Consider the following 22,329-nt stretch of genomic DNA (forward strand, 5'->3'; position numbering starts at 1 on the left):
AGGAACTGGCAACAGTGGCAACACTGTGACATCCTTAGAAAATGTAAAATATTCATTTTTGAGAATCTAAATCTGTATTTAAATATTTCTCTTGTTTTTAATTACAGTTCATAATACTGTGCCTCTGCCATTAAAAATGTTATACAACTTTGCTCAACACAGATGTGCTGAGCTTTGAAGTCGGTTGCTCTGGTCACAAGATTTTCATAAAACTTGCTTTGACCTTGAGGTCGAAGTAACTGAGATTCAAACTGACTTTTACAGCTGAGGGGCAAAAATGCATCCCTGACATGCTATCTTCAGACGTGATCTTAAAAGAACTTTGTTTTCAGAAGCACTGCAGTAACTAAGGTTGTGATCCAAACTGTTTAAAAAAAAATATGCCTTGAAGCTCATTTTAGCTTAAACGCTATTGTTGATATTAAAATCAGAGTCATTTCTCAGATTCATTGGATGCATGTGTCAGTGATCCAAAAAACTCAAATAGAGGGTGTTAATTTGCTTAACGAACTTGAGGATAAGCAGAGACATATAATGTGTTTGTTTCCCCCCAAAGCAACTTTCTGTTAGATTTGAGGCATTTTGTTGTTTAATGCTTGATAATGTTTGATCCTATGACCCTCATCCCAGTACAGTGCGAGCCTCTTTATAGTGCATTGTGTACTTTTTGTATAACCTTTTATGGTAATATGGAGACACACTTTAAACAGAATGTCTTCAGGGAAGATCATCGCATGCATCAATACATTTAAGTGCAGTAAATGTAAACATTCATTCAGAACATGATGTTACCAAGCACAATGTTCTGGGTTAAAAGAGTAAGTTACTGTGTAAATGCCAAGAGCTGCATATTCTCCAACAGCTACTTAAAGATAGTTCCAAAAGCAAGTCAATCTACATAGACTCCTAGACTGAATATATTAAGATGTGTACCAGCTCAGGAACACTCGTTATGTACCAGAAAGCTATTTCAGTAATTTTAGGCTATTTCAGTATCTACATACAATATCAATCAATTATTTTCTGGAGGGTTTTTGTCTTCCTTTTGCTGAAAATATACTGTATGACTATAATTATGTTGTTTGGTTGCTTTCATGCTGTAGTATGAACTTATTACCAGTTAAATGCCTTGCTAATGGTATTGTGGGATGGATAAGACCATAAACGCATTTCTAGTGCCTAAAAGTTTTTGTAGTAATTTGCATCTGTGGGATGTTGGTAAGTTCCTGCAGTAGAGTGCAGTAGTGCTATATTAATGGCAAACAAAATAAATAAATAAAATCCCAACCTTCACTTCAATTCAGTTCAGTGCAATTTGGCTTTATTTATATTGCGTCAATTCACAACAACAGTTGCCTCTAGGTGCTTCATATTGTTAGGACCTTAACCTTATTATGTATGTGCAATTCAAAACAGGTCAAAACCTGTTTACATTTACCAAAGTCGTCATTCATTCTTCTTAATGCATTTACCACCCCACACACACACCCATACACATAAACACGCTGGATGTGCTGGATCAACACTATTCTGTTGTCCACTAATTGTGGACCTCTAAAACAAACAAACACACACACAGACACACACACACACACAGACACACACACAGGTCCTCAAGGCCAAGCTCAATTTGATTTATTAGAGTTTCACCAATCAGTTTTAAGACAGCTCTGTCACTGGGAAGGTCAGTGGAGAAAGGACGAGAGATCATCAATGCACACACACGCGCACATGTACACAAAGGAAGTTGGTTTAACTTGACTTTTTAACCTTTTAACTTTTCTCGAGTTGCAGGTCTGAAACTAAAAATCTTTTTGGTTTAATACTCACAAACATGCCCCCCAAACTCTCTCTCTCACACACACACACACACACACACACACAGTCAACAGTGCTAAACCATAAAAAATTTCTTGCTTCCTGGAACTCACTGCTGGATATTTCTATTGATAGAGAGGAAAGGAGAAGATATACTATTACCAAAGTTATGCTTACAGAAAAGTGTACACCAACATATTTATCAGAATTACCTTTTTTTATCACTTGTGCCTCTGCGTGTATTATACAATATGCAGTGGGTGAGGGGTCATTGTTCTAACCAGTGTTCCAATGTCCATACAGAAGGTCGAAGATAACTCAAAAGTTTTAAAATCAGGATCTGAGCAGTTTTTTCTAACCTTGATCATTTGATGAGTCTGACAAAGCTTTGAATATTTGTATTGTTCCGGTGTTTTGCAGGATTTCCAGCCCCCACAGAATTCTTTGAGCTCCTTCGTCTATTATACTTAGCGCTGTTTTCTGTGTACCAAAGTTCTTCTGATTCATGTCATTGTTGACAGAACAACAAGTTACATTTTTCCATCTCCTGTCTGCTGACTCATCTGTCAGTTTTCACTCCTACTACTCTGCTATCAGTAGTTTACATAAATCACTCACTCATTTGCATGATTCCCTTGGCTTTTTGTAAATGCCAAGTTTATATCTGAATGTCAAGTACAATGAAGCCATGATGAATCAAATTTCAAGTGAGCAATGATCTCCTGGAGTTTTACAGCGGTTTGTGATAGAAGTAGCTAAAAGTTCTTCAATGGTGGATAAGTTACCTGAGATCTCCTCACTTAGGGCTTTGTTTAGGGCTTAAACTCTAACACTGGTTTTGGAAAATTTTAACCGGTATGAATCAAATATCAGCAGTTCCTGTTTGCAAAGCAATCTTGGGTGTGGAGGACAGCAGAAGTACTTTGACTCTAAAGAAAGATTAAAGTGTTCTTAATCTTTTTAAAGTTTGTTTGGTTTCACATCCTTCCGTGCATGTGCAGTATTTGTACGGGCGGGGGGCATGCACCCCAAGTTTGTAAATGTGATAAGTCAAGAACAAGGTGACATAAGACTTTCAAACTGATACCATAGGTGAAACCCTGTGGCCTTGAACCCAAGTTTAAGGTCAGAAGTCAAATTTCCTGAAAATCCTGTGAACACAATAAATTGAAAAAAAGAATTTAATTTGATAACACAGCTACATCTAGGTCACATCCCAGTGACCTCAAGATCAGCTTTTCTGAAAATCCACTAGGATTTTCAAATTTAAAACACAGGTGCATCTACTAGGAGGCTGAGGGATAACACTGGGAGCTGCCAGTACTTCTATTTTTGCCCTCAGCATTTCTCTTCTCTCCCCTTCTTTGTTTTGATGCTTCACTGCACTGTCCTCACATCTGTTCTGTTTTCCCTCGTTCTTCTTCTGTTGCTGATTGATAGTGTTTTTTCTTTGACCCTTGTAATCTTCTTTTATGTTTTAAATGTTCTTTACTTTCCTTATTTGTCATTTCTTTTCCATCTTTCATTTTACTCATTTATCCAGCTGTTATTAACACAGATAAAAAGAGGAGATCACTTTGTGGAGAGTGTGGCGATTGCTACGTGATGCTTGTTATATTAGTTTTCAAATTCTGCTCTGTCATCAATTTTGGTTGTCTCGTGATAAAACAGCTGCATTTTGGGCCACCGTAACTTGTTGGATCAGATCAACGTTGTTGCTTGTTATCATTGTTCTTCTACATATTCAGATTAGACTGTAGCTGTTCTTTCCTTTTCACTTATGGAAGTGGTTAGTAATTAGTACACAGATAATTATAAGTAAATAAGATTTTAGTCTCTGTTTTGTGAAAGACTTTATTAGAGGAATGAGAAGAGCTTAGTTACTGCAGTTATTGCTGGTCGGCTGTTCTTTCAGTATTTGTTGTATTTATTTTGTTTAATTAATGAAACTATAGAAGAAGAAGACTAAGTGGTGCATGGTCAGGTGAGGGACCTTTTAGAAATAGTCAGCATTCACACTAGAACTGTCACAATACTAGAATTTCAAACTTGAACACAGGATTTAAAAAATGGCTACAAACTGATACTAGTCCATGAAAATGTATTCCACTACTGTCCCTTTTATTTTCTATACTTCGCACTATATTTTTGTTGGTGACCAAATAGAGTAGGTAAGGTAGCTGCCACTGATTGTGTCCAGTTGGTGATAGACTTTTCTCAGCTTCAATCAGGGACTTTAAAAAACATAGCACACCCTCCCTCTCACCCAGTAGTAGCTGGGACCCTGATAAGGATAAGCGCAAAAAAATGGATGTATTTTTTTTCTACACACATAATTTTGTTATCTGTTGAATTAACACAGTCTATTATAACGCTACAGATGGGCAAGACCGTATCACTCGATTATTAGTCGTAGCCACTAGCTGCTACCTTAATGGCGACGTAACAGATGGCTAACATAGGTAACTGCTTAAACGTTAACATGTGTGGCAGGCAGGTACAACATTTATGATGTCAGTTTGTTGTTAAAACAGAAACTGAGAGAAGACTACATAAGGGGATGGGACAAAATACAAACTATAGGAGGGAGAAGACAAAAATTTAATAGCATGCTGCAGTGGTATATAAACCTGTGGTGAGTGCAGAAAAAAATCTTCAGTGCATCACAGTGTATTGGGTGAAGTCCATCAGTGGTTTGAGCCTGAAGCAGCATAACTAACAAATGGTTTAGGATCATCTAATCCAGAAATAAAAACAAGCTTCATCAAAGAAGAAATGTTTATACATATAAACAAAGAACTTTGAATTTTAGAAAATAACCTTTATAATCCTTGTAATGAGTCATATCATGTGCACCAATCTTTAAATCTGTATGAATAATGATTGAGCGCCTGTTTATTCAACAAAGAAAACTCATTTGCTTTCAGTCTCAAATTAAAGGCCCAATTTTTATGACTAATGAAGTAGAAAAGAAGTGGGAGGAGAGGCAAAAAACTTACGAAGAATTCAGAAATTAATCAGCATAACTACAGTAACTGGTTGGTATCGTGTGGAGAAATACATACATATACAGCTGTTGTCTGCGTTTTTGATGGGCCATCAGTCTACCCTGCCTTTAGTGTGTTGAAAGGGAAGAAATCAGCATTTACCTTTTTATCTTTGCTCAGTTACGGGAATAATTCTTAAATGTCTGTCAGTGAGACTCCTGCAGCTGTCCTCTAGTATCTGTCACTGAAACTAAAAATGTATCTTCTCTCTCTCCAGATACTTGTCTGTCTACATTGCTGCCTTCCAATCCATCCATTTGGCACTTACCTCCATCGCCATTCTCTCCAGGATGTCACTGAAGGTACAGACCAGTAATGTGACCAACAAGACAGACCCAAAGTCCATCAACTCACGGGTGTTTATTGGCAACCTGAATACAGCGGTGGTCAAGAAGTCTGATGTTGAGAGCATCTTTTCCAAGTATGGCCGTGTGCTCGGCTGTTCTGTGCACAAGGGCTATGCCTTTGTCCAGTACGCCAGTGAGAGGCACGCCAGGGGAGCTGTGATTGGGGAGAACGGCAGGGTGCTGGCAGGACAAACACTCGGTGAGTTCATGTGAAACAGCATGTGAATTATAGTTTTACTTAATAAAAAAAACTTTTAGGACTTCCACATTGCAAAAAGACACTGTTGGTCTATTGGATTAGATATTCAGCTGAAGCTTGTAACCCACCAAAGGACTGATAGATGAATGTCTTCAGAATTTACAGTTTTGTTATAATAAATCCAACATCTAGCAGCTCTGACTACAAAAAACTCTCTAACCTGTGACAACCCTTAAGCATCATTACATCCAATTTCCTCTTTAGTCTCTCTCTCTCTCATATTTTTTTTTGCTATTGCGGTGGGAAAAAAACATATCAGAGGAGCAAAAACAGTTAAGCGGAGTGTGCCTTTAAGCTGCTGGAGTGTTTTTCTCCCCCTGCCTGGTCCCCCGGTGAAGCAGGAAGAGACGAGCTGTCAGTGAGCTGGTGTGAAGAACTCGACTGGTTTATGCTCAGTCACTGCAGGGCTCCAAGCACATTTCTATAATAGCTTCTCTCAGTGCGGCGTGCGAGAACGAGAATGTACGTGGATGAGTGTAACTGAAAGAAGCGTTTCTGTGTTTCTGTGTGTGTGTATCTTAGTGTTCTTATAGTGGTTTGAAAGGTTAATTGCTCTTTCACTAACAAAACTCTCTCTCTGTTTGTGTGTGTGTGTGTGTGTGTGTTTGTGTTTATGTGTAATGGAGGATAAAGCTGTGACAGCTAAGGGGCCTCTAAGTGATGCTCTCTGCCCCTCTGCAGCTTTTGTGTAGGTAGGTGTGTGTGTGCGTGTGTTGCTGTAGAAATCATATAAAAGCCATCTTCTTTTTCTGTACCACTTAAATATCTTTTTATTCTCTTATCCTGTCCTTTCCACTCTCTGAGGCACTTTTTAAGCATGGCCAATACCTTGGGGATTCAGTTTCCTTTTTAACAGAAGACTCAAACAATACATGCAATGACATGAAGACAGTTTATGTTGAGACTGTGAAAAGACTGACTCTGCTAACAGACTGCTTGAAAAAATAGTCATAAAAAAGCAAAAAATGTGCAATACAGCACAAAAAAGAAAATCAGCAGAAGAAGAATCATGCAATTTTAAGACACAGTCAAATTAAGAGTTGACCTGTAAAACGACCACTCACTAGAATGCGTTTCAGAGACTTGGGCAGCCTGAAGTATTAAAAAAAAAAAGCTGCAGTCCTCAAATTCTTAAATCATATTGTTATTCCAAATATGACAATATTCCTGAATCATGGTCAGTAACATCACAAAATCAGTTATGCAGCAATTAAAAATGCCCCATGAGGTTTGCTTTTGTACATTTTAACACACGTACAACATGTTTGTCAGTTATCAAAACCTTTAGTTTTAAAAATTAATGTGGAACATACATATATACATATACATGTAGTATATTGCGCTCATCCTGTTTGTTTCCAACTATTTAAATGATAAATTTTAGTTTGTGAGAATTAAAAACAAATTATAATAAAGAAACTCTATAAAAATAATCAGTATGGATTACTTCACATAAGCAGGCATAACCACATATTATTATTACAAGAATTTATATATAATTATGTGGTGCAAAATGAGTTTTCATAAAATCTGTTGTCACCAGGCTCTTCTCAGTCTAGTCCAGTGAGGGAGGGAGAAATCAGAAAGCTGGCTTAGTACTCCTCTAAGGCACAAAGAGTACTGTACAGGGTATTTGTCTCAGTATGGTCCTCAAATTTCTGTAAACACTGTAAAACATGAGAAAAAAACCCAGCATGTTGTGTCATCAAACACATATTTTGACCTTTTGCTTTAGACAAGAGCACAAAGTTAGTGCTCCAGCCAAGGTAATCATATCAGTGTAGTATTGATTCATAAACCACTATAATTTTAATGCGCTCATCAGCTGACAGATGAAGTGTTTTTACAGACTGAAATGACTTGCTCCTCAAAGGGACATAGAAAGTGTGTGTGTGTGTGTGTGTGTGTCCCTAACAGACTTCCTCTTTAAATAGCAGGACCTACAGGTAAAGTCAGTGAGGCATATGGAGCAGCAGGTGGACTGTGTGTGTCTGTGTGTGTGTGTTTTTCCCTAGGTCATAGAGGGGAAGGTATGTGTGTTTGTGTGTTTCCTGCAAACCAATGGACTCCAACCATTTTCACACCTGGCTGGAGTCACAGTTCTGGATCACTGCCTCAAACTCACACACACACTCACACCCACACACACACTCACACACACATATGCACGTGCACACTCTCCTTCACGGTGAAGTTAAAAGGCTTGAATCTATAGCCTCTGGTTGCTGAAAACTCACTTTCCGTCCTCATCCTCGCTCCATCCTGTTATTATCCTCAATGGATCCTTTTTCTTCATCTTTCTTCATCTCTGTCTTCATCTTTCAACATTTCTCAGGTGAAAAAATTTGTCTGCGAAATTTAGTAACTCCGTGTTTTCAATTACTGTAAAATGTACAGTTTTTTTGGGCAATAAGACCTCATGTAAGTGCAGAAATGTTACATCTGCCTTCGTAGTATTTAACATAGCAGAAAACTCAAATGCACAGTACAACCAAACATAGCTTAAACATAACCACAGTATCCAAATGCAATTCGCTTATCCGTCAGCTTCAAATCCTTTTATATACTTTTCAACTTGTGGTGATGTCTTTATGCTTCAAGTGCTGCCTGCACTACATAAAATTTAACAAGACAGGAGCATCACCTTATATTCAAGCAGAGGAGGATTTAAGGGGGGCTGGTGTTGGATGACTAGCATCAGCTGCTTTTTTTAGTAGCTCACAGGCACTGGCTCATTAGCAGTTTGTTGATCAACAATCATACTCAAGCAGATGAACAGAACGGCCAGTATGAGGTAAGACTGTTTGCTCTCCTAAAATGCTCGTGTCAACAGCGTTTCCTGTTGCTTCCTCTGTAACCAGCCCAAACAGCTCCCCATGTAACATTTTGCTTCTGCCTTAACTCACACTACATTACAATAATGTTATTAAAACTACAGTATTATTACATATTGTTTTATCTGATTCTATTTATATTATTACATATTGTTTTATCTGATTCTTTACTTAATATTTCTGATTTTAGCAACGTGCTGTGTATTCTCTCCTTACGATGGCCACTACTAATAAACTAATAAAGTGGTTCTAGTAGTTTTGCAGAACTGAGATCACAATATTATTGATTTATTACTAATTTAGCTTAAGCAACAGCAATTTTAAACTAACAGGTCTTCAACCATTTTTGAAACTTTTAATTTATTTTATATTTGAGTATATTTTACTGCTTTACTGCACTTGCCTGTATTTTTGCTTGAGTAAACTTTACAATCTAAAGATACTTTGGAGAGTGAAAAAATACATGTAAACACTGCACATCAAACCTGAAGAGGTATTTTCCCAAGTTGCCAGTAATTTTTGCTTGGAAATATCTAAATATCTCACTGATTTGTGAGAGGCTGCAGTATCAGTGCTTCATTCCGAGTTCTGGGTCCCAGTCTGATACAAATCTGCTGAAGCCTTTTCTTCTGTATGGAGTTTGTTTCCTCCAGTTTTGTAAGGCTTTCATAGAGATGCTCTGGTTTACTCCTACAATCCAAAGTCATGCAGGTTAGGTGAACTGGAAAGTAAATGCTGTTCTGTGATAGACTGGTGAGCTGTGGTGCTCCGTGACCCAGTGCATGCTGGAATTGACTCTGGTGCTCTGGGGACCTTGAACCATGAAGTGATTTAGAAATGGATGGATGGTGATTCATCAGTGCAAGTTCTGTTTTTCCCCCTCTGTTAGCAGACTAGCCATTAACCATCTACCCATGCTGGGTGGAAATAAAGCAAATGAGCTCTAATAGTCTGTTAAATTTAAGACTACAACGTAGGAATCAGCTCATGACATTTTCATCATTCATAATGACAGATCCTTTGTTTTCCTTTCACTGTGTAATTAACAACACAAATATGAACCAAAAAAAGAAAACAGTCTCAACAAACTGTCTTTAATAATCTTACAGTAAGGACGCATTGTTCTTAGTTTCTGTACTATTTTCCTCCCAATTCATTCAAATCATTTTGCCTCCTAAAAACATACATATTTCATTAATCCTAACTTGGTGTAATTAAGTTTTCATATTTTAGTTGTTCATAATTTATATTGCAGTATTTACAAAACATTAGAAGAACACAACAATTATTTCAGGACTTGAGGGGAGAAAAGTGATTTACGGGTTATTGTTGTGCCTCAAAGGAAGATGATACTGGGTTAAAACATGCTTTCCAAGGTTTGTTTGGTTGTCAGTCTGTCTTTGTTAGACCTGTGGTTGACAGATAACCTCTTCAGGGTATAGCCTGCTTTTATCCCAGTCAGCTAAAATAAGCTCAGGCCCTCCACGTCTTTAGCTGGATGTCTGATTCAGAAAGTTTGCTGATAATTTCTTTTTTTTTTTCATTTTCTTTCATTTTCTTTGGCCTACACAGCAGCTACATATATTTGTAATTGCTTCTACAACCGTGTAATTATTGTAGAGCATGTACTTTGGATGTACTGTTATATTCCTTTTTGGTAAATGGTAAATGGCCTGTATTTATATAGAACACTGACAGACATAAGAGAATGAGCGAAGTAACAAACACAGCTGAGGGGTTACTTTTTTGTTTTTTTCCCCTCCCCTTCTGTACAGTATGCGGGAACTGACCTAACAGCTGGCACTGTTATTGTTGTAAAATAGCTCAACAGCTACCTCTAGTGGAAGTTACAAGCTAACACAGGAACTGGCTTAGATCTACGTTAAAGACACTGTACAGATAGAGTTACTGTTTTGTGATCTAGCTACAGTACTTTATAATGATCGATTAATATAATTTTATTTGGTAGTTAACAGAGTGTTTGTTCTTTTTTTATATATATATATATATTCCAGATATCAACATGGCGGGAGAGCCAAAGCCCAGACCCAAAGGCCTGAAACGATCAGCAGCTTCTCTCTACAGGTACACACTGCTATTTATCAGACTGATCGATTATTTGATTAATGTGTCACTTAAATTCCTAAGCAGCTCTTTGAGTGTTTCAGGAACTTGCTAAAAAGCTTCTTTTTAAGGCCAAGGTATTAATTAGGAAGCCTGGCAGAGAGTAATATGACCACAAACGGCATTACTACATAAACAAATGGACACACACAAGAAAGTTGTAGTATAGCATCAAAAACCACCTACAATGCATAACAACAATTTCCCTTCTGGGATCAATAAAGTTTCTATCTATCAATTTGTAATAAACCCACGGCAGACCCGACCATGTACTCATGCTTTTCAGCACCTTATTCACGGTTGCTTGTTTACACACTGGCTGCAGCTTTTCAGCTCACAGCCACACACTCCAACAACAACACTCAGGACCCAGTACAGCCTTTTAATACGGGTGCAGCGTGATAGCTGATGGTGCTCAGGTGTGTCCGCCTCGCCGCAGAAGATCCACCGACCACGCCCTGCCACACTAGCTATCTATAAAGAAGTACTGAGGACTTTTCTTTATATTTACATTGGTGCTGAGTCATGTTCACTCTACCATTTAAACCTGTCATTGTCTGCATACTAAAGTAGGCTCATAGCTACCAACTGTGATACTGTGACTGGTCATTTTTAGTGATAAAAGGAACAGGTTTATTTTTCGACCTGCTTCACTTCACTGTGCTTCTCAGGACATGCTAACAGACAGTGGATGCTAACAGTAATTTTAAAATATGTGTCATAAATGCACTGATTCTTGGCCTCTAGCAGTCTGTTTGACGATCTATTGTCTCTTGTTTTATCTCTGGTTTGAATACCTTTTGTCTGGTTTTCTGGTTTCTTTCCCACAGAGATTGTAACTATTTTATACACTCTTATTTTTCATTTGTATTTTTAACTATAAACTGCATGGAAATGCCAAAAAGCTTTTTTTTTGCCATATGGTGCTTTATATGTAGTTTCATGCTCATGTAATGAAAAATACTCTATAACTCTATGTTCTGCTGTGCTTTTTCTACCCAGCGGCTATGAGTTTGATTATGACTACTACAGAGAAGACTTCTATGACAGGTAACACATGGACTGTTTTCAGCTGTCAGCAACAGGTTAATTATGGTAACCCCTCAGGTAACATATGGACATCTCTATCCAGCAGTAACAGAGAAAGTATGGTTTTTAGGCCCTTTATTAGTTTCCAATTGTGGAATGTAAAACTGAGGAAAAAATGTTTTGACCACTACATATATATATATAGAATAAACGAAAATTGTAAAGGTCAAAATATCGGGTTGGATATTTTGATCTATAAAAAATGCCACAAATTTGAAAAAGTTACAGTATATCACTTATTTCATTATTTTAGAGTTCCCAGTTTCTTCCCAAAGACCATAAGTAAGTAAGTAAGTAAGTAAAACTTTATTTATATAGCACCTTTCAAGATAAAAATCACAAAGTGCTTCACAGAAGCTAAAACCTAAAAATAAAAATCAACCAAAAGCAAGTTTAAAAAGATGAGTTTTTAGCTGTTTTTTAAAAGCGACCACTGAGTCCACAGATCTCAGGCTCAAAGGGAGAGAGTTCCACAATCTGGGGGCCACAGTTACAAAAGCTTTGTCGCCTTTTGTTTTCAACCTCGTGTTGAAAACACGAGGTTATACGTCTATAAACCACCACTGTGCAGTACCAATATGTGCAATATGTGCAATAACCCAAATTGTATATACATAACACTATTATTTACATTTTTACTTTTTAACACCGGATTGGATGTTTGTACATTTTTTTCTGTTAATACTGTTGATCTGTATATAGTGCTGCAGAACTGTGCCGTTTGCTCTTCCGTGTCTGCAGTTTCACTCTGGACAACACCAACTTCTGTTTCAAACGAACACAAATTATGTGTGGAGGATCTTTCTGATGATGACAGTTCGGTCTCTGGCTTTGACCCAGACGTTTTCAGCATTTTTTATTATTGGAGGCCTCCAGGCTGAGACTGTCAAAGCAGAGTTCTAATACTCAGCAGAAATGACCTGAACTCGGCTGTGTGCCACCATGTGCCAGCGCATCGAAAATTCAGGACTTTTTTCACCATACCGTTTGCTCACCATCTGTCTTACATACCAGTTTTTGCATCCCAGAGGGTTCTCCACGTCCCTAAAATAAAAATGAAGTCAAAGCTAATGTCTTGATGTTGGAATTTCATATAAAAGAACCAGAACATCTCCTAATGACTACTGAAAATGCAAAAATGCATGCCTTACTTCACACCACACAGTCCAAATACTGTGATAATGGTTAAACGAGGTTTTTTCTCACTGTTTCATGTGCTGGGTTGGATCTCATTTAGTGGGAACAGTGGGGACTTTTTTACTTACTGATGAACTGCAGCTTTTTTGAAGAGACTGATTTATATTACGGTGCCCACTGTGGAGACTGTCACAAATCCTTACAGCAGCACGATTCTATGAGCTGATATTTATGACAGCAAAACTTGACAGTTGATCAGACTTAACGCTAACACAGCAGGAAGGTTAACAGTATCTTTCATCATATTGATAAGATCTACAAGATTTCAGACAAAATCTTTCAACACAATATTATCCTCCTTAAGGGGATTTTTTTTCTCTTTTTTTGTACCTTTCTTTCAAAAAGTCTTATCTGAGAAACATCTGGTTGAATTTAGACCATTTAAATTGACCTCTGCAGTCAGGTCACAGTGTGGTAACTATTACTGCTCTGACAAGACCAGGTGAAAGTCATCATCAAAGGCATTGCAGTTGTGGTTAAAAGAAAAGAAAAACTTCATCTGTAGTCCAGGAATTCCTCAGACTCTAAGCTAATTGTTGTTCCCAGTCATGTATGTCTGAAATGATTTTCATTAGTGTTAAAGCCTTCAAAATAAAATCTTTACATATGTTAAGTAGACAAATACACGTGTGAAAGGTTTTGCTGCTTTTTTCTTGTTGAAAAGAATAAATAAAATTTTAGGAAGAAAAGAAAATTTGGAATAGGCAGTATAAGTCACAATCCTAAAAAAAACCTGTAACCTTTTTTCATTTTATTGAACAGTCTGAGCAATCACTTTCAGTCCACCCAGGGAAAAAAGTGAATGTAAGTGACAACAACCTCTTTAAAAGTTATTTGGAGGCAGGTATTCCATTTAAGGAAATCAAATTTAAAGTGTGAGTTGTAGAGATGGCCCTTGATGTGTCTGCTGTATTTGATTTGGTGTAAACCATCCCCAATCTCAATTTCCAAAGGACATTAGAGGAAGGATTGTTCTTGACATGCAAGAAATTTAATACTGTTGTTATTCTCCTATTCACATCAAAAGCACAGTAAATAATCCTAAAAGAGGTGAGAAACAGCTAAAAAAAAACAAAAAGCAGAAACCTCTACAATTTGCAAAAAAATCTTCATTCTTGTGTCTTGTGTGGTTTTTTTTTGTTTGTTTTTTTAAGCTTTAAAATGAACAATACCACAAATGAAAGATATATCAGTTTTACAAAGACTAAAGGTTCCACAACACTTCAGGACAAAAATTTAAAAAATTAATAAATGAAGTGCACACCATTAACGAAACTTCATCGCAGCTGTTGTACTTCATTTGCTACCTCAAGGCCTCCAGGCCATACAACGGCTGAAGGGGGTGGTGGTGAAACCGTTTGTGACCTGATGTTTGGGATAGTTTCATGATGCACCAAGACAGAAAAAGAAAGAAAGAAAAACAAACCACACAGGAAAAAATAAGAAAAACTACTCAAATAAGAAAAAGTGTTCATATCTTGAACTGGCCAAAGTTTAACACAGTTGATGATCTGACTCCAGATATGGCCTAGAGCAGCGGTCCCCAACCCCCGGGCCTCGGACCGGTACCGGTCCGTGAGTCGTTTGGTACCGGGCCGCGAGAGTTGAGGCTCAGGTGTGAAATGTATGTTTTTCAGGGTTTTTATCGGTTTTCAGCGTTATTTTGTTATCGTTTTTATCGTTAACTCGGTTTTCCTGGGTCTTTTCACGTGTGTTATGAATAAATCTTCTTTTTTTTGGTACCGGTACTAGTTTTATTTTGTTGTATTTATCCACGACACCTTAAAGGCCGGTCCGTGAAAATATTGTCGGGCATAAACCGGTCCGTGGCACAAAAAAGGTTGGGGACCGCTGGCCTAGAGAGGAAAGCTCTGAAAGGATATGCCAGAAATAGTGATGAATTGAAATGGAAGGGAAATGGTCTGAAATTCCTTCTTGTCATTTTTCAAGGTTCTGCAAACAGCATCAGGAAAAATCCTTTGAAAGTCCTTTGAAAGTGGTGGCTGCTAAATTAGGTTCTGTTCTACGAATCACTAAATTGAAGGGTTCATATAATTTTTTCCAGACTTTACTGAGTGATGATGAAACGGCATTAAAAGGCACGAAAATTACAACTGTTCGCGTGTAATGACACTGTATTTACATATAATTGTGACAATATGAGATCAGACCATATTAAGCATATTCACTAATCTTAGTAACTCAGCAAGCAGGGAGGCTTTTCCTCTTTCAACTTTCAACAACTACATGTGTGAGCAGAACAGAAAGCAGAAATTGCTTGGTGAGAAGAATCTATGATAATGCATCCAGATGACACCAGATGTCAAAATAGTATCTGTATCCAATCAAAGAATACAATCTTTGCATTTACCCAGAGAAAAAAACCCACTAAAACAATAGGGGGTTATTTGGTGTCATTATATGTTGAGGTTTTTGAAGCTTGTGGTGCCAAGCATTCGTGTTTCGGGATGGTCATGCTAACAGGAGAAAAACAAAGCCTCTCTCAAAGCCTCTTGACTGCTGTCAAAATGTGTCAAGCTTTGGTTTGAAATACAAAAGTCTAATGCAGTGAAGTGGGGGTAATTGAGGTTTCTCTGTCTCCCAGAGAAGAAGACCAGTTGCGTCTATTAATCCTCTTATTCATCACAATTCCACTAAAGTTTACCTTACCTCTAAACAAAGAGTGAACAAAGAATTTTGCTGTCAGGGGTGTTTGAAGACATGGCTAAAATGTGGGCTAGTGTGGGAATTTCTTGCGTTGGGATGCTTCCTGTAACCCATGCAAACCCTTTCTTTCACTATTTGGGTGACAGAAAAAGATCTGTTTGCCTTTCTGTAAAAGTTACCGCATCCCACTGCTGTTTAGTGTCATATTATCCCAATAGAGCAATTCGCTCTTAGAGTGCATGCTTACTTGTGGTTCCTGGAGCTGCTAGAAGCATAATGGAAAGTATAGCCTACAGCTATTAAAATTTTCTTTATTTAAAAGGCAAGCTTGAAAGCCTGTGGAGCAGTTCCTGAGCCATCTATTTGTTATGCTGCTATAGGCTTTGGCTCCTGGTGGACTTCTCATAATGCACTAAGCATTGCATTTATATGTTATGGCTGCATGACATGTCACAGCAGATGGCTGGGTTAGGGTTAGGGCCCTGTCTGTGATTGTTGGAGGTCACTTTCTGTGAGAAGGGAGATCTTCTTTGCCAGTGTCGCCAAGTGCATGCTCATAAGCACTTTTCAGATAGTTTCCATCTAACATTGTGGGATCTTTACATTGCGATTTGAAGTGCCTTAACGCAGCTGTTATTGTGAATTGGTGCTACATTATACAGGGTGGGCCATTTATATGGATACACCATAATAAAATGGGAATGGTTGGTGATATTAAAGTCCCGTTTGTGGCACATTAGTATATGTGAGGGGGCAAACTCCTCAAGATGGGTGGTGACCATGGTGGCCATTTAGAAGTCGGCCATCTTGGATACATTTTTTGTTTTTTCAATAGGAAGAGGGCCATGTGACACATCAAACTTATTGGTAATGTCACAAGAAAAACAATGGTGTGCTTGGTTTCAACGTAACTTTATTCTTTCATGAGTTATTTACAAGTTTCTCTTTGTTCACAGCCATTGACATGTCGAAGAGGTTAACACGTGAGGAGCGGATCGAAATTGTGTTGATATCTGGTGAACGCAGTAACCGAGTCATTGCAGCAGATTTCAATGCAAGACACCCTACGAGACCACCCATCTCCCATGCTACAGTTAGCAAACTGCTTGCTAAGCTTCGTGAAGTGTTGGATTTGCTAAAATGTGGACGCAAGAAAACTGTCACTAATGAAGAAACATCAGTGGTTGTCCTAGCTTCATTCAGCAAGAGCCCACAGCGTAGCACTCGCCGCATGTCACTGGAGAGTGGCATTAGTCGAACATCCCTTCGGCGGATATTAGCTACTCACAAATGGCACCCTTACAAACTCCAGCTACTGCAGCATCTCAACGAGGATGACCCAGATCGGCGCACAGAATTTGCAGAATGGGCAAAACAAAAATTGGAACAGGACCCTCAGTTCACGCAGAAGATTTTGTTCAGTGATGAGGCAAACTTTTATGTGAATGTTGAAGTTAACAAACAAAACCACCGCTATTGGTCTGACACTAACCCACATTGGATGGATCCCTCCAATGCTGGAACAACAAAACTGATGGTTTGGTGTGGTATATGGGGTACAACGATAGTGGGTCCATTCTTCATCAATGGAAACCCCAAGGCCACTAGATGAACAGTTTCCTGGAAAGTGGATTGGTCGTCGTGGGCCAGTTGAATGGCCCCCAAGGTCTCCCGATCTGACCCCCTTAGACTTTTATCTTTGGGGTCATCTGAAGGCAATTGTCTATGGTGTGAAGATACGAGATGTGCAGCACCTGAAACTACGGATACTGGATGCCTGTGCTGGCATTTCTCCTGCGGTGTTGCGATCAGGGTTGCATTGACAATCCAACACGATGGGCAGCACATTGAACACATTTTATAAGTGGTCAGAAACTTGTAAATAACTCATGAAAGAATAAAGTTACGTTGAAACCAAGCACACCATTGTTTTTCTTGTGACATTACCAATAAGTTTGATACAAAAGTTGTATCCAAGATGGCCGACTTCTAAATGGCCACCATGGTCACCACCCATCTTGAGGAGTTTGCCCCCTCACATATACTAATGTGCCACAAACAGGACTTTAATATCACCAACCATTCCCATTTTATTATGGTGTATCCATATAAATGGCCCACCCTGTATATTGGCGTGTATTCCTTTATCCGTACAATTTCCACTTCTAATAATCACCCACACAGTTTCAAATTTGTCAAGTAATATCAAATTTCCACCCCCTCAAAGGCTGACTGCCTTTACCCCATCTCCAGTTTAGAGAATGGAAATCAGCTAAGACAGCTTGTGAAGCATTGGGTTTGAATTCTTGTTGAATTCTTTGTGTGTTAAACTATAAAGAAAGTAAACCTCAAGCAGCAGTCAGCTGATTACAGCCTGTACACTGGAACTGTCAATGGAAATTATCGTGGCTTTTCCCCACACTGAGCCACTACAACCAATCTTTGTGTTCCCCTACCTGCTGAATCCCACTTTAACCCCTGACCCTACTCATTTTCCTGTTTAACTGTGGAGGCAAAATCAACTCTACAATATAGGCAACAGAAAATTAAGGTATTTTTTAATTGTTTTTCACTGTGTTCTACATAACAGATTTAAACTGAGTACATTCAGGAAAATTAGAATTTAGATTGAATAACTTTCATATTCATTTCATATTCTTGTGTACTGAATTAATATAGCATATGACTCAGTTAGCATTGCACATAAATAGCTGGTAGCATTGTCCTTTAAAGTGCTCTTTTTTATTTTCTTACTTGGAGTACATTTCCGAGTCTGTACTTTTTTACTTTTACCTAAGTTAAGAAGTTGATTGAGTACATCAGCTTTTAATTTTTTCAAAAATGTTGTTTTACTTAAGTATCTCTACTCTTGCCACCTCTGAAATTATTTTGTTTGTAGTCTAGGGTGGTATGATTGTACAGAAGACATCTTTAATGACCTTAAAAAGCAAGAACTGGGTGAACAAGTTTGAAATGTCAGGGAGTGTATGACTTTTGACCACAACTGTTTGCTACAGTATGCGTAAATATAACTGAAGTAATGTTGCTTTGTAATGTGTTACACCCAACACTGATTATGGCATATACGCACTCAAAAAAAAATCAAAACAAAAAAAAAAAAAATCACAGAGTTACAAGGAGAGCGTTCTAACCTGCAGGGCAACTAACAATATTTGGAGAATATTTAATATCAAAAGTATATAAAAATGAACTCAGAAGAAGTAGTAGAGAAAATAAGCATCTTTCTCCCATCTTATTCTTTCACCGAATTATTAGTAGTTTAAATATGTTTTATGAAACGATAGAATTCCAATGTATAGAAAAGACTACAAACTGTAAGCTCTAGTAGCTTGATTTGCAGTCACAAGGACGGAATGGACTGAGGCACAGACCAGCAGGGTTAGAAAGAAAAGTCACAATTTTATTTACACAATCACCTGGTGAAACTATATACAGTGCGAAGGGTTAAGGATTTCCAGGGATCCAGGGAAGGAAGGGAAACGGGTCCAAATAACACACTCCACTCCTTCGTCCTCATTCTCACGTTTCTGCTCCACTCCACTCCACACCACACCACACCACACCACACTACCAGACTTCAGGGAAAACAGGTCAGGAAGCAGGGCCAGGTCCAGGGAATTGAGGTTACTCAGCAATCCAGCAAAGAAGTCCACTGAACCACCATCTTAAATAGTGGCTTGGGCAAAGAATGCAATCAGACAGATCCGTGGCAGGTGGTTGATTAGCCCAGGTGAGCTCCGCCCACGCAGACAGAGGAAAAACAGGAGAGAGAGAGAGAAAGAGACACAAAAACATGTGGCCTGCACACTAGGTCAGCCGAGGAGACATGGAGACCATGACTCTAACCCCCTTTCTGTTGGAAGACTAGCTGAGGTAAATATTGTATGTGCTCACAAAGAAACTGGAACATAGATCTAACCTAAACCTGTCGCTAACCAATTTGGTTGTGAATAGTTATTTGGTCTAAATATTTTCATATTTTCCTTTAAGGTTAGAGTTAAATGTGTTATTTTCTGTGGAAGCGACATTTGAATGACAACATTTCTTGTCACGTTCCAATATACTGTCACTTGCAAAAAAGTCTAAATTTATTTCATTCAGCATGCCATAAAGGATTAATGGCGTTTGTGTGGATAGCATATGCAATCCTTTGAACCCAGCGTAAACCAGTTTCTGTGGTTTAGACTTGAAAGATCATTTATACGCACCATCAGTTTGAAATTAAATAAGCACCTCATCCAAGGATTACCACAGCATGACTCTCACATTGCCAATTTATTTAAAAGACAAGTATGTCAGAAATGTTGAACAAAGTGGTTGCTTCCTACAACTTATTTAATAATCATATATACTATTAGGACAATATTTCAAGAACACACATATTTAATGACTTCCCAGTTGTAGACCCCATACACGTTTAAAGCTAATCAGGAAGAAACCGATTCGTGCATTTACACCCACAGCAAAGTCAGTGAAGTGTAGGCTGACACTTACTACACATGCACAAGTCATGGTCTTAACAATAAACAAATGAAAAAAACTTCTCAGTACATCTCTACCACACCAGCTGTGAGCCTCACGTAGTGTAGATATCTACTGTCAACAGATATCCTCTTTTAAAATTAAACACTAAATTTAAAAATACAAAACAAAAGACAGCCTCACTCTAATTAATCGTGGCTTTCTTTGCTAAAGATCAGATAGAGCATAGGAACAACACAGAGAATTTATGGCCAAAGGTTTGTGAACACCCTTGTGTGGCTGGTGAAGATGCTAAAAGTTATGGACATTCATATGCTGTTATAATAATTCATTGCTCTGGAAAAGATTAGCACCAGATTTTGAAACCTTTCTGCAGTAATGTGCTTTCATTTAGCTACAAGATCACTGAAAAAGTTGGGAACACGCTCACAGCCTTATCCCAAATAATGTTTGATGGGGATTGATGTGAGCCAAGTTATTCCAGGCCAAACTGGCAAAAACATTGCTTCATGAACCTAGCCTTGTTTACTGTTACAAGTTTAGGATCACTGTACACATGACAACTTGATTGTATTGTGCATTTGCAAATAAAGCATTACATCAGTGAGATTTTTTGTCTAATATTAGTAATGTGCAATATTCCATCTATTACTTCTGTTATGTGACACTTGCTCCAGACTGGATTGTCCTGTTGGCAGACTTGGGAAAGGGCGGGTAAGATGCGCCTCCACACGGAGGCATCCATGTCCCATTCTTAATCAGGTATCTGAACCAGCCACCTTAACTGGCTTATTTCAAAAGCTTTCCAAAGAACAGCACTGCTACACAGAATTCCTTCCAGATGTTTACAGTCGTATTCCCAGTGTTCAGCCACCCTGCGAAGAAAACAAATCAATAGTTTCCACCCACTCACCTTTTGGCCACAATTTGGGTTCTCAAACCCATTTCAGTCCCTCCAGCATCGAAACCAGAGTTGTAGATTCTTTTCTGAGCTCGAGTGGACAGACATGTTTTGTTAACAGTTGGTGAAACATGCTGACCAGCTGGGCTGCAGACCTCAGCACTGATTTACACCCATCCCATGTGTCAATCTCACTTTTTCACTCACATTTTTAACTGTAAAAATATTATAAACAGTCCAGGCTATAAGTATTTTTATAGCTTAAGAGTGTTCAGGCTGAGGCTGTGCACATGTGAAATAAAACACGATGACCCTAAAATTCAAAAATCTGAGTTAAGTGGATCTACTTCAATATCAAAAATGGACTCTATGAGAGAGAATGCTTCTGCAGTCATCTTTTTTCCCATTGTTCTTACTGTATCTTATTTATTTTGAAACTCATGACCCTACATCACCTGAGCTGGGATCAAAGTTTATCCATCTCCTAAAGTATGATCTTTACAGTAAATCAGGGGATCAGGGACTTCTTCTGCTGGGGTTTGCGTGGCCCAGCAGAACAGCTTTGCTTTAATGGTGGTATTATGTTTTCATATTACACAATATGATTTACCATTTCATGGTTTTTTATTAAGTTAGGGGAGGAAATCGCCATGCCATCTGGACAAATTATCTGCGATGATTATCAGCCCTTTGACTTTACAGTTTTATTGCTATCTGCAAAAATCTCAGCTTATCTAATATCTGAACAACCTCCAGGAGTGTGTAAATCTGGAGGTTATGGACTTTGTTTGGGCGTATTACTGAAAACAGACCAAAAAATGATGTTGCTTGTCCAAAAAGTTTCAAACTGCAGGCTTGGGTGGACTGTGTCTCATAGCACATAATCTAGTAAAGCCAAATGGAGGTCATTGTTCCCAGAGTGGTTGAATTAAATCACCATAATCCAAAAGGTTTCTAAAAACTTTCATTATTTTTCATGACCTGAGTTGAATAACCAACTCATGACATGTTTTCTCCTGGGTGTAAATAAAGATTTTGATTTAAGCAGTTAACTTTTTAACTATGCCCAAACATGCACTCTGACCTGAGGTTCATGGAACCCTTTTTCAGACTTAAATTGCAGTAGTTCATCGCTCTCACACAAACAGAAGAGATGGCCACATTCTTACCATTTAAAGTAAATCAGTGTGTTACGCAGAATGGGATTATGTTGTTGAGATTGCATTATAGAAATCTGCATAGTTTTATAAATTTATTACTCTTTAAATTATTCATTCTTCTCAGCGATGCTGGATCAGAGCAGCTCCACAAAGTTTCCTTTGTTGAAAATACATTAAACAAGCAACTGTTGAGTTCATGCTTTTTATTCAGCTAGAGAGATAATTAGAGCTGGCAGTCACATCCTTCGCTTTTAATCTCGGAGTAAAATAAATACAAATATATTAAAAAATAGTAAAATAAATGTATGTTATAGATTATTTATCTGTTTCTCCTAATCAATGATTCCTTAATGAGGCCTGGCCTTATAATTTGTAAAGCTGCT

The 22,329-nt window shown here is 38.2% G+C and overlaps 1 protein-coding gene across 3 annotated transcripts in view; it reads left to right on the forward strand.

Moving 5' to 3' along the window:
• The window catches only part of raly (RALY heterogeneous nuclear ribonucleoprotein), a 118,301-nt gene that overhangs the window by 68,958 nt on the left and 27,014 nt on the right, over positions 1 to 22,329 (forward strand). For all 3 annotated transcript variants that reach the window (XM_039611897.1, XM_039611899.1, XM_039611898.1), the window contains exons 2-4: positions 5,083 to 5,411; positions 10,321 to 10,390; positions 11,432 to 11,479. In XM_039611897.1, coding sequence (XP_039467831.1) covers positions 5,156 to 5,411; positions 10,321 to 10,390; positions 11,432 to 11,479 — 374 coding nt within the window. In that variant the 5' untranslated portion in view covers positions 5,083 to 5,155. The remainder of the gene's footprint in view (positions 1 to 5,082; positions 5,412 to 10,320; positions 10,391 to 11,431; positions 11,480 to 22,329) is intronic.

This window comes from Oreochromis aureus, linkage group 5 (assembly GCF_013358895.1).
Source record: "Oreochromis aureus strain Israel breed Guangdong linkage group 5, ZZ_aureus, whole genome shotgun sequence".
Taxonomy (NCBI): domain Eukaryota; kingdom Metazoa; phylum Chordata; class Actinopteri; order Cichliformes; family Cichlidae; genus Oreochromis; species Oreochromis aureus.